This window comes from Helianthus annuus, chromosome 7 (genome assembly GCF_002127325.2).
Source record: "Helianthus annuus cultivar XRQ/B chromosome 7, HanXRQr2.0-SUNRISE, whole genome shotgun sequence".
Taxonomy (NCBI): domain Eukaryota; kingdom Viridiplantae; phylum Streptophyta; class Magnoliopsida; order Asterales; family Asteraceae; genus Helianthus; species Helianthus annuus.
In genome coordinates, this window is record NC_035439.2 from 109,525,095 (window position 1) to 109,537,084 (window position 11,990).

At 35.4% G+C, this 11,990-nt stretch overlaps 1 protein-coding gene across 1 annotated transcript; it reads left to right on the forward strand.

The window, feature by feature from the left end:
• Positions 1 to 277: 277 nt before the first annotated feature.
• On the forward strand, positions 278 to 2,990 carry LOC110889271 (serine carboxypeptidase-like 27). Its single transcript, XM_022136774.2, has 9 exons — positions 278 to 965; positions 1,080 to 1,175; positions 1,275 to 1,367; positions 1,460 to 1,545; positions 1,608 to 1,862; positions 2,016 to 2,143; positions 2,230 to 2,325; positions 2,460 to 2,565; positions 2,656 to 2,990. Exons 1-9 carry the CDS (start codon positions 605 to 607, stop codon positions 2,797 to 2,799), a joined length of 1,365 nt encoding a protein of 454 aa, XP_021992466.1. The 5' UTR covers positions 278 to 604; the 3' UTR covers positions 2,800 to 2,990.
• Positions 2,991 to 11,990: the final 9,000 nt, after the last annotated feature.

Genomic DNA, 11,990 nt, shown 5'->3' on the forward strand with positions numbered 1-11,990 from the left:
TTTCTTACAACATTGTCAGCCTCTTCACCCATGTGCACATATTAACTGTTTGGTCAAATACCCCAAAGAAACTGTACCCACTATACCATTTGCATTCTGCACACACTGTTACACCAATAACAATTCTAACCATATAAATAATAATAATTAATCCAAACCCATGTCATTTACAACTACTAATCATTAAAATCTGTAAATATAATCAAGAAAGTTTATGTTTTTGGCAACCCCTTTGCCCCAATAGCTGTTTGTTCATAAAATCATAACACACTCCTTCTATAGTTCTATAGCCATAGCCACTCATATATGTCAATATCTATTGAGTAAGTGGTCTTGTTTGATGCATTGTTATCATCTTTTGCCATAATTCTTTTGTGGGTCATTTTTACTAGACCTTTTTATCTTCCCTCATGTGTTTTGTCTCAGCTTTTTAGCAAAGTCTAGATAAACATTCCACAAAAGCAAATAGTCTTGTAGCTTTGTTTCAGCTTTCATCATTCCCATTGGTTGGTTTCAAAATTCCATATGTGTCTCTTCATCTTATTCCTTAGATAACCCATAAATACTTTTGGGATCAGCATTATTCCAAGATATCATTACATTCATGGGTAATTCATTGTTACCATTCGCAATATGTGTCTCATTTGTTCTTTTTACAACTTGTAATTCTCTATCTGATAAAGAAAAAGATAAGATTGAGAAACTACCTGGGCAACCACCAAATGTTGGTTTCTTACAATACTCAGGTTATGTTACTGTCAACCAACAATCTGGGAGAGCTCTATTTTATTGGTTAACCGAGTCACCGGCTAACCGTGATCCGAAATCAAGACCACTCTTGTTATGGCTCAATGGTGGTCCTGGTTGTTCTTCTATTGCTTATGGAGCAGCTGAAGAAATTGGTCCTTTGCATATAAATCATGATGGGAAGACCCTTTTCACTAACCCTTACTCTTGGAACAAATGTATGTCATTACTCATTTCTAACACAACATACAACTTTTTATGTTAAAGTTTAAACTGTCACCAATTTTGTTATTGAATATTGATCTTGTATTTTTGGTTCTTTAACTTGGTAGTGGCGAATTTGCTCTTCCTTGAATCACCGGCTGGAGTCGGTTATTCGTATTCAAACACTTCATCGGATTTGTATACTGTTGGTGATGCAAGAACTGGTACCCATAATTTCGACGAAAAGTCACCCTTTTAGGTTAGGCTGCATAAAGTTTTGTTCTATAAGTTAAAGTTTGTTAATTTGTACTTATTTTGTGTAGCGGAAGATTCGTATATATTTCTTGTCAATTGGTTTGAGAGGTTCCCTGAATACAAGCACAGGGCTTTTTACATCGCTGGAGAAAGTTATGCAGGTTCCTATACAAAAACTAGTCTTGTTAGTTGTTACTATAGGTTCTGTCGATAAACGATAAACGTTCTAATGCGTGTTAATCAATCTAATCAGGTCATTATGTTCCTCAGTTGTCTCAACTTATTTACCAAAGAAACAAAGGAGTAAAGAATCCGGTTATTAACTTAAAGGGCTTCATGGTATGACTATAAACTGAATTATAATCATCAATATTTTCCATCTTTTAATCATTCTTTTTTAGGTGGGAAATGGTGTTACTGATGATTACAATGATTATGTTGGCACATTTGAGTATTGGTGGACCCATGGTTTAATTTCGGATTCTACTTATAAGTCACTTCAAAAAGAATGTGAGGGAACTTCCTCTGAGCATCCACCCATTGGGTGCTCTAAAGCTCTAAGAACCGCTGAAATGGAACAAGGATATATTGATCATTATAGTTTATATACAAAGCCTTGCAATTACACCTCATCACGAAAGCCTAGAGGCCGATATGTAAGTTATATTATATTAAACGTTGGTTTTAAAATTATATTATAAGCAATCTTGATACATATGTGAAATTATGATTGTGACAAAAAGTTCATACTTGTAAATATTGTTTTGAGGTGATTAGTTTCTAAAAATGTTTTTGTCTTCTATGGACAGCCTTGGATGCGCGGAGCATATGATCCATGCACAGAGAAGTATGCAAATATGTACTTTAATCTTCCTGAAGTTCAGAAGGCTTTTCATGCCAACACTACTAAGCTTTCCTATCCTTGGAAAACCTGCGGGTGCGTATTAAAATTTAAAATCTTTAGCTCTTTTACGCCTTTTCTTTATTTTTATGCGAGTTATGATAATATTTCCTTAATTGTAGTGATATAGCTGGTGAGTATTGGACAGACTCTCCACTTTCAGTGCTTCCTATCTACAAGGAACTCATAGCTGCTGGTTTACGCATATGGGTATTTAGGTATAGTTTCTTGTTTTTCATATCTTTGCTTTACGGTTTTAAAGATTATACCGGCCATTTTAGATTTTGATAATGCGAGTTATATGATGATTAGTTGATAAAAATGTAGGATAAATTATTTTTTTGTCTTGCAGTGGTGACACAGACGCGGTGGTTCCCCTCACTGCAACAAGATACTCAATTGACGCGCTAAATCTTTCAACAATTGCCAATTGGTATCCATGGTATGATAATGGGAAGGTAATGAGTTTTAGTCTCATCCATCTTTTCATTTGAAATGTATGTATTTAAATAAATTTTCTGAGTAGTTGTAATGATTTTTCGGGATAGGTTGCCGGGTGGAGCCAAATATATAAGGGGCTGACATTCGTGACAGTAACGGGTGCAGGACATGAAGTGCCATTGCATCGCCCGCGACAAGCTTTTATACTTTTCAGGTCATTTTTGGAGAACAAAGCAATGCAAAGAAGCTAAAACTCCATCTAGGCTCAAATTATTTTCTGCATAATTAATAATTCAAAGACATCCCATTCTTCCTTCCATGATTATTATTTGTTTCTAAGTTCCCTAATTCATCATTGTTATGTACTTATGTTGTTGCCACAAGTGACAAGGGTGTTGATGTGGCAAATCGAAAAAAATAAGTGAGATTCTTTATACATTAATGTTTCAGCTTTTAAATGTTATTTTATAAAATATATATAGATTTTAAGGTGTTATTAATTGTTCGTTGAGAATGCGTCCTTGTCTACACAAACATGGGTGGAACTAGGGGGTGCCCCGACCCCTTTTTTTTATTTGTACTGTAAAGTTTACCGAAAACACTGAAAATTTTATATATATATAGTCTGATCCCCTATTTGTTTCTTTAAAACATTCTGCCATCCTATTTAATAGGTCAAGATCTACCGCTGTTAACACAAACACGGTGTATCATAAGTTGTTTGAACCAAATAAAAGGGCCATCTTTATAGAAGAAGTCACTTAAAAAGTGTGTAATCATTCTAATTAATAACATAATATTTATGGATTGAATCTATTTAATTAAACTTATCTAAAATATTATACTTTATTAATATCATTAGAATAGAATATGAGTTTCATTTCTCTCTCAAGTAGGATACTAAACGCGTTAATTACAATACTAGACACCTAGCTTTCATCTCTAGTGCCGGTGTCTTGATGTTCTTTCGGATCTCTACACATTTTACCGCTCCAAAGAAAATTCCTCCCCTACTGTACTTCAGCTTGATTATACTTACTCTTTATCTAAATAATATCAAGTCGGGTTCTTCTCCTACTACTCATTCACTGAGCATTCTTAATATTATTCCTTGAAGCTACTTAACCACTTTGCAGCATCAAAGAAGTATGTAAGATTTAGAAATTTCAAGTAAAAAAGTACTCTATCCAAATTATCGTAATTACACAAATAGTCAATAATTAGTAACACAATCTAATGTTTAATTAACCATAAGATATTATTTACAAGTCCCATATTTTCATCAAACACAAGGAAACAATTAGCTTTCACTCTAGAAACAAGTCATTCAATCAACATTATATATCTAGAGTTAAGTTTCTGTACAAATAACTATAATATACAAAACGTACGAACTGAAGGGTTTTGTAATTTTAAGCGGTGGCAATAATTATAGTGTTGACCTCCATAAAATTCAACCATCTCAATCATTTCTACACCTAAATCAATACAATAAACAAATCAAACCCCAAATTAATTCTCCTAAACCTAATCAAATTCAATACTAAAATCATTAGACTAAGGGGCCGTTTGCTTACCTCTTAATTAGGCTCTTAATGGTTCAGACCTCTTGGTTTAGCACTTAATGGTTCAGACTGTTTGTTTCACGAGCAGATGTCTGAATGGTTCAGACATTTGCCTCTGAATGGTTAACATTTATACAGAGTCTGAATAGTTAAGACCTCTAATCTGAATTGGCCAGACATTTGCCTCTGAACGGTTAAGCATTATACAGGCTCTTAATGGTTTAAACCTCTTACTGGTTCAGCACTTAATGGTTCAGACCTCTTACTGGTTTAGCACTTAGCAATTCTGATGTTGCCAAACAGCTCCTAACTTCCAAAAATCATCCGATTCAACTCCAAAATCATTTTATTTAGCTCTAAAAATCCGATTCATTTCCCAAATCATGGGGTTCAGTTCCAAATACATCCGATTCAAGTTCTAAAATCATCAAAATTAAACAAAATTCAGATGTTAGTGATATCTTGTTTTCTGATGAGCTTGTAGAGTAATTATTTCTCTTTTGTTTTATTTTTTGAAAAATTAGTAGGGTAATTATGATGTAGTTGTAGATTAATTTTGAATTATATGTTGTTTGTTGAATTTGTAGAGTAATTATGATACACTTGTAGAGTAATTTTGAATTTTATATTGTTTGATGTACTTGTAGACTAATTTTGAATGACTAGTGTTTGATGCAATATGTATGATTACTCTACTTGTAGAATAATCACTCTAATATAATTATTCTAACATAATTTCTCTAATAATAGAACAATTACTCTAGTTACAAAACATAATTACTCTACTTTTGATAATTACTCTACTAATAGAATAATTACTAGCAGGATAATTACTCTTGAGTAATTAATCTATCTCACGCCGATTCAAAATCATTATGTAAGATCAAATTCACAGTAAAAAACAATTTGCAAGGCTCAATTTAACAGTCGATTATGATTTATAAGCTTCAATTCATCATTAAAAAGTTTCAATTCATCTGATTCAAATTTGCAATTTTAAGGAACTTCAATTGATCGATATGAGAATCAAGGGAAATCAGAATCAAAGGAGTGTTCAAATCACGTTTAGCGCAATTGATCGATCTGTATTTATGATTTGCAAAGCCTCATTTGTTAATGAGGGCCGTTGATTGGTAAGAAAGAACGTAGTCTGAAGGAATTGTACTTTGAGGGAATTAAAAAATTGCCACCGCTTTTTTTCAAAAAATCCTTCGGTTCGTATGTTTCGATGGATAAGGTTATTTGTATTTGATCTTTTGTCTGCATATCTAAGGAAAAATTACCAAAATAAACAAAGTTGACCAAAGAATTTCCAAAATAGCCATATTTTCCATGTTTTACGTTTCAACTAAGTAGCACGCGATACATAAGGGTTTCGGCTGGGACGACTAGGGATCAGCCGTCAACCGGATGTTACTTTTTGGCATTGACTTTCATGAATTACAGACGTAGCACCTCCAACCAAGCTTAGCTCGACATGTAGCAACCAATGAGTATAATAGCCGACCAATCAGCCAGCCCATCTGTCAGTTGCCCAATACCGTCCCCGAGAATCATTGAATTTTTTTTACCATGGGCGAGTAGAAGATGACGGGCCCTATAATATAAAGTCAATAACTAAATTATGAAAAGAAAAGTTAAATATATTTGATTTAGTACATATTAATATACTAGAAAACATAATAATAAATGAAAAATAGGCTCTTAAAACATATTTAAAATACATATATAAAAACTAATGGAATTTAACCCGCACATTGTGCAGAGTAGCAACTTTATCTGTTTATGCACTTATAAAAACTAATGGTATTTAACCCGCACGTTGTGCGGAGTAGAAACTTATCTGTTTAAGCACTAGCTATACCAAAGGAAAGACAAAACCTAAAAAATATAGATGTAATATGCCTAAATTATGCTCGCATCATTAGTTTTTGTATAATAAAAGGTAAAAAAATATTTCAAGAGTGAAAATTGTTTAGTTAAATTTAACATAAAGAATAAACAAAATAAAAAAAAACATAAATAATACAAGATTTGAGTTTTAATATTAAAAAGAATACTTAAAAATGAAACAGGAAATAATAACGAAAAAACATGAAAAAAGAAAAAAAAGGAAAAACAAAGCTCATTTTAACGCAAAGAAGATTAAAAATATTGTGCAATGAAAGGATTCCGGCTCGAATCGAACGCGCGTTTCACTCTATAAGCTCATTTTAATGCAAAGAAGAGACCATCACACCAGCCTATGCGTTGCTTATTACTTCCGAAACCAAACTTATATATATATATACACTTAATATATAAAGAATTTAAAAAAAAAGTTTCGGGCCCTCGAGGAGGAGTTCGGGCCTTGGGCGGTCACCCACCCCGCATCTCCTCCAGGCCGCCCTGCATTAGCCGACAGTGACACGTTGGGTATCTGACTAATCTAGGCGGCCACATATGATGTCTGCCGGTGTCACATGGACTCTTGGATGTGATAGTCGCACACATATAATTTGAGCTGTCACAGTTATTTCAATTTAGTCGGCACATGCTAATCGGCTCGGTTGGCTATGTTGTAATGGCTAACCGACGTTGGTATACTAGCCGACATAGTACAAAGTAGGTGTTTTAGATTTAATATCTTTATTATTACTAGTGGGCTGGCTTGCACGATGCGGCAAGTGTCATCGAGGCTCTTTAGGGCACAATCTAACCCGACCTACCTTAAACAAATACTATTATATTTGGGTATAATTATTATGTAAATATTTGATAATTATATAGTTAAGTATTTAAATAAAATTATACTTAATTTAAATAGTATTTGTTTATAAAAATATAAATTATAAATGTGAATTTAAACCTTAATTTAAAGTTTTATAAATAAGAATACTTAATGTAGAGATTAAATGTAGTCTTATTAAATATCAGTAATAAGTGGGGGCAAATTAGGAATTCTATTGTATATAGCACTTATGCCATACACCGCAAAATTAATACACGTTATAGTTTGCGGATTTGAACATGCAAACCATTTGCCAGAAGATCGTGATTACCATTTGATTTAAATCTAGGGAAATTGGATTTTAAAAATATCAAATTTGACCTATAGGTCAGGAATAACCCCAACTTAGGAAATGTTTACAGATAGTCCCAACTTTGAATGCAAGTCACTTGCCAGAAGATCGTGATTACCATTTTGATCTAGATCTAGGGAAATTAGATTTAAATAAGATCAACTTTGATCTATAGGCCGGGATTAATCCCAAGTTCGGAAATGTTTACAGACATTCCCAACTTTGAACATATTTTCATTCGGCAATTCCTTACTAACAAAAAATTAAACTCAATTTGTTTTTGTTGACGTAGACTACTTATGTGGCAAAAAATCAAAGTTTTATATGACATGGACTGTTTGCGTGACAGTTCACACCAGCCAAAACTAAAACCAGCCAAAACTAAAACTAACTGGGTGAACTTTCAATTAGTATGGGACCAATAAAGGAAAATATGTTTAAAGTTGGGACTATCAATAAACATTTCCTGAGTTGGAATTAATCCTTTCCAATAGGTCAAAGTTGAGATTATAAAAACCTAATTTCCCTTAAATCTATCACCAGATAATTTTTTGTCGTTTTCATAGCCGTCCTCTAGTAATTACAACCGTCTAGTTAGTAATATGTATTGTATTCCAGAGTTAGAAGATCACGATCCAATGCCTAATATTGATCCAAAGAAAAGTAAAGTTTGAGGTTAATCTTCTACTTCTTTGATAGGCATGTGTTTCAAAGATTTGAGGCATAGCATATTAAGGCCTATACCATTTTGGTTCAAATCATTTTTTCGTTAGATATTCAATGACCAATACACGTGCTTGAGACTCGAATGTATCCCATATCTAAAAGGCAAATAAAAAAGTGGTGGGTAATGATATTTGAGAACACTTCAAAGACAGCGGGCATGCATACTATGCATAAGATATAACGAAAGATTTTCCTTATAAGCATAATGTGATATTAACTTACATATTATTCATTGAGGCTTTTCGTTGAGCTTCCAATTCACTGCTACAATCTTAAAAAAAGGAACCTGAAATTGTTACGCAAAGTTTAACATAGGAATTGAGTCGTAATAAAATGTTATCTGTCGCCATTAGTGTTACGCAAACTAGCCTAAAATTGATTTGGATTTTGATTTGATTTTTAGTTAACTAACAACCTAGTTTATAGTATTGAATCTAAAACAATAACTTGAGCAATGAACAACTGGGAGTGTGACCAGTGGTAAAAAAAAAGAACCCGAAATTGTTACGCAAAGTTTAACATAGGAATTGAGTCGTAATAAAATGTTATCTGTCGCCATTAGTGTTACGCAAACTAGCCTAAAATTGATTTGGATTTTGATTGTTTTTTAGTTAACTAACAACCTAGTTTATAGTATTGAATCTAAAACAATAACTTGAGCAATGAACAACTGGGAGTGTGACCAGTGGTAATAAACAAACCACCTAGGTAAGAATCCCTAATAACATGCAAGACTTCTAAGGTTGACTGTCACACCCAACCGATGGCGGAATCATCGGGGCGCGGCACTGGGCGAAACAGATTGTCCAGAAGTTTCCATAACAATTATCATTACTATTCAATTTAAAATAACATGTCCCATACCATGCCTCAAACAGTAAACAAATTATTACAGACCAAATCTAGGCAATTAATTCTGTTCCAACGACTCAGATTTAAATATAGCAATTGTTTATCTGCTTCTAGAGACCATTGATTCAATTACTACAGACAACTATTTGTTGGGCTCTATAGCTTTATTCTAGCCTCGCTTTCCTAGCAGATAAGCATCCTAAACACCTGTCACATACGTTAAAATAAAAGTCAATACACATAGTGTAAAGGCGAGTATACGAGTTTAATAATAGCATAGAGTTTGAAATAGTTTACGCATAACCAGCACGCACACAGTGGAAAACGAAGCATGTTAATTATCGACACGGATCTATCGATACCAATGACTGCGGGTTGACTGCCCGAGGCAGTTCGTAATACATGATCACCACTGTAATCCATGCAAATAATTGTCTTTAACAACCCCCGCATGAACGGGTGCTGAGTCCAAACTATAGTACTATCGTTGTTAAGGCAGGTAGACAGCATTCCATGTGTAAACATAACAAACATGCATTCATTAAGTCACGTAATACATGCGGTAATGGTTAGCGTTTTAAAATATTGCGTAGTGTGTTCGATGTGATTTCGTATATGTAACGTATGTAACACCCAAAAGTGCATAAAGCAAAACGGGATCGAGTATACTCACAACGGTTGATGGATTGAAGGGAGCGCTTGAGAGTAAGGTTAGCCTGAAAAGTTCGATAGTATAACAATAAGCGATGCGTAAAACGGAAACAAGTGTCGATGGATCGGATAGCTGGTCGATCGGACGGCTGACCGTTCGGTTGACAGTTCGTTCGGACAGTTGTCCGGTCGGACGGGAGTCCGGTCGGACGGGAGTCCGATCGGACGGGAGTCCGATCGGATGGCTGTTTGAGTCGATTGTTTCTTCCTTTGAGTAAGATGTGATTATGTATGATGGTTGACTTTTGAAGTTTTTGTTGTGGCATATGAAGACCTTGAATTATCTTTACCTTTCAGTTCGGTCGATCGGACGGTCGTTCGATCGGCCGGCAACCCGATCGGCTAGGTACTTCAGCAAAACAAGTTCTCAGCAGGGTGTCACCTGGTCAGATGGCTGTTCGATCGGGTGGCACTCCTAGTGCGTCGAACATGTTAAAAAATCGATTAAGTGTTGAAGTCAAGTATCTCATGATCCGAAGAGTAATCCAATTGGACGGTAGTCCATTCGGTTAGCCGTTCGTTCAATACCCAACTTCAAACAAGTTGATTAAGTGTGGGACCATGTGCTAGCCGATCGGCTGGCCAGTCGATCGGCTGACTGTCCGATCGGCTGGCTGTCTGTTCGGACAACAGTCCGATCGGTCAGCATCCTGACCTGGTCGGCCTGTTCGTCTAACACTTGGTTGTTCTGATTGTTTGTCGTTTTATCGAAGTATTTTGACAACGAGTCAAACAACAGTAGTCGCGTCATTACTTAGTTCCCCTATTCGGACAGGAATCACCCAAATCTGATTAGTGAACGGTTCGGAACGGTGTTTCATGTTTAACCCGAAATCGGTGAACCTCGTGGATAGATTCCGGATCTTGAGTCACGCAACTACCGAAATGGTTAGTAAGGCGGCACAAGCTCCGTTTCTATCGGTTTTGGAGGTATTGAGTGTAAAAGAGTTGAAAGAAAGTTGGAAAACCATCTTTCAATCTCTTTCACTGTGAATATGTTTAGATCTGTGAAAGATCTTCATTTGTTTATGTGGAAATCGGTTAGATCCAAGTCATTCTTGGTGGATTGAGGCCAAAACATGAAGTTCTTCAAGAACACCATGATGACATCATCCTAGAACACTTGAATCTTGATGATTTCACGGATAAAAGTTAAGATTTAAAAGACAGAAAGGTGTAGGAGCGCGTGTAGATCAAGAAAGTACAAGATTTAGGTCGAGATCTTACCGGAATCAAGAGAAATCTGAGAAAAGATGGAGAGCACGAGCTGGTCGGTCAGAAGGTTTCCAAAAGTAGAAAGGATGACAATGACAAGGGTATTTATAGGCTTCCAAATGAGGAAAGTGCTGGCCGATCGGCCAGGCAGCTCGATCGGATAGCCTGTCCGATCGGACAGCAGTCCGATCGGCCGGCTGGTCGATCGGTTGGTAGCCTGATCGATCAGTTGCCTGATTCGAGTGTTCTGTGCGACGATTTTTGATATTTCGGTTTCGATTGCGATAGATGCGAATGCGATAGAGTTTCCTATTCAAATTACTTTTAATCCCAACTACTATATTAACATACAATCATCCTTCGTTTGTATTCGGTTTGCGATTGCGATTTGATTGCGATTGAGTTTCGATTGCGATTCGATTGATTACCACATATAACATAAATAAACACGCACAAGTAACACATAAGGCACACATACACGTATAATAATCACCAAAATGCGTAGTTCGAGTTGCGAGCGCGATGTTGATTATATTAGTTCGATTTTCGTTTAACTAACTTTATCGCATTGCTACTTCCTATTATTCACAGTCGCAAAGCGGTTCGTATTGAGAAATATACTTCGATTACTTCGATTGTAATTAATTACTTCACATAATACAACTAACGTAAAAACATAAAATAGACTGATTACAGTCAAAGAAGTCAAACAGGGATTGAGCAAGGAGAGACAGATTGCTATTAGCGACCTTTTCCTCCTTGACTTCAATCTTGACTTTTGACTTTGACTTTCGAAACACTGGGGTGTTACATTGACAAATTAACAAGTTATGGTTTTAAGACCCGACTACCCTTTCATTAAAGAGGAAAAATCCTATAGTGATTAGACTATTAAGAATGTGATCCATACTCAAAATGTGACAACCCTCACTAAACCAGGTATCCGTACGATTTAATTAATTATTAATTACTTCTTAATTACTGTGCTTAACTGAAATTACTGATGAACTGCTACTTGACTGTTGATACTTGTACATATCTGCATCATACTTTGATTTCCGTCACTACATTATTTACATGCTGTACCTTAGTGACAAACATGATGCACAAAAGCACAGTAGCACTATGAACGGATAACCTATTGAACATGCTGATAAAGCCAGCATCAGGCAGACACTGCCTCTAAGGCCTGTATGAGCCATAAATATTTTGCTACACCCATAGTGAGTGTAGGGATACAAGGGTTGTAGAACTGCGTCTCTAGGAATAAGATATAATGACTGGATGTGCCTAAAACGTACTCTAAGCACA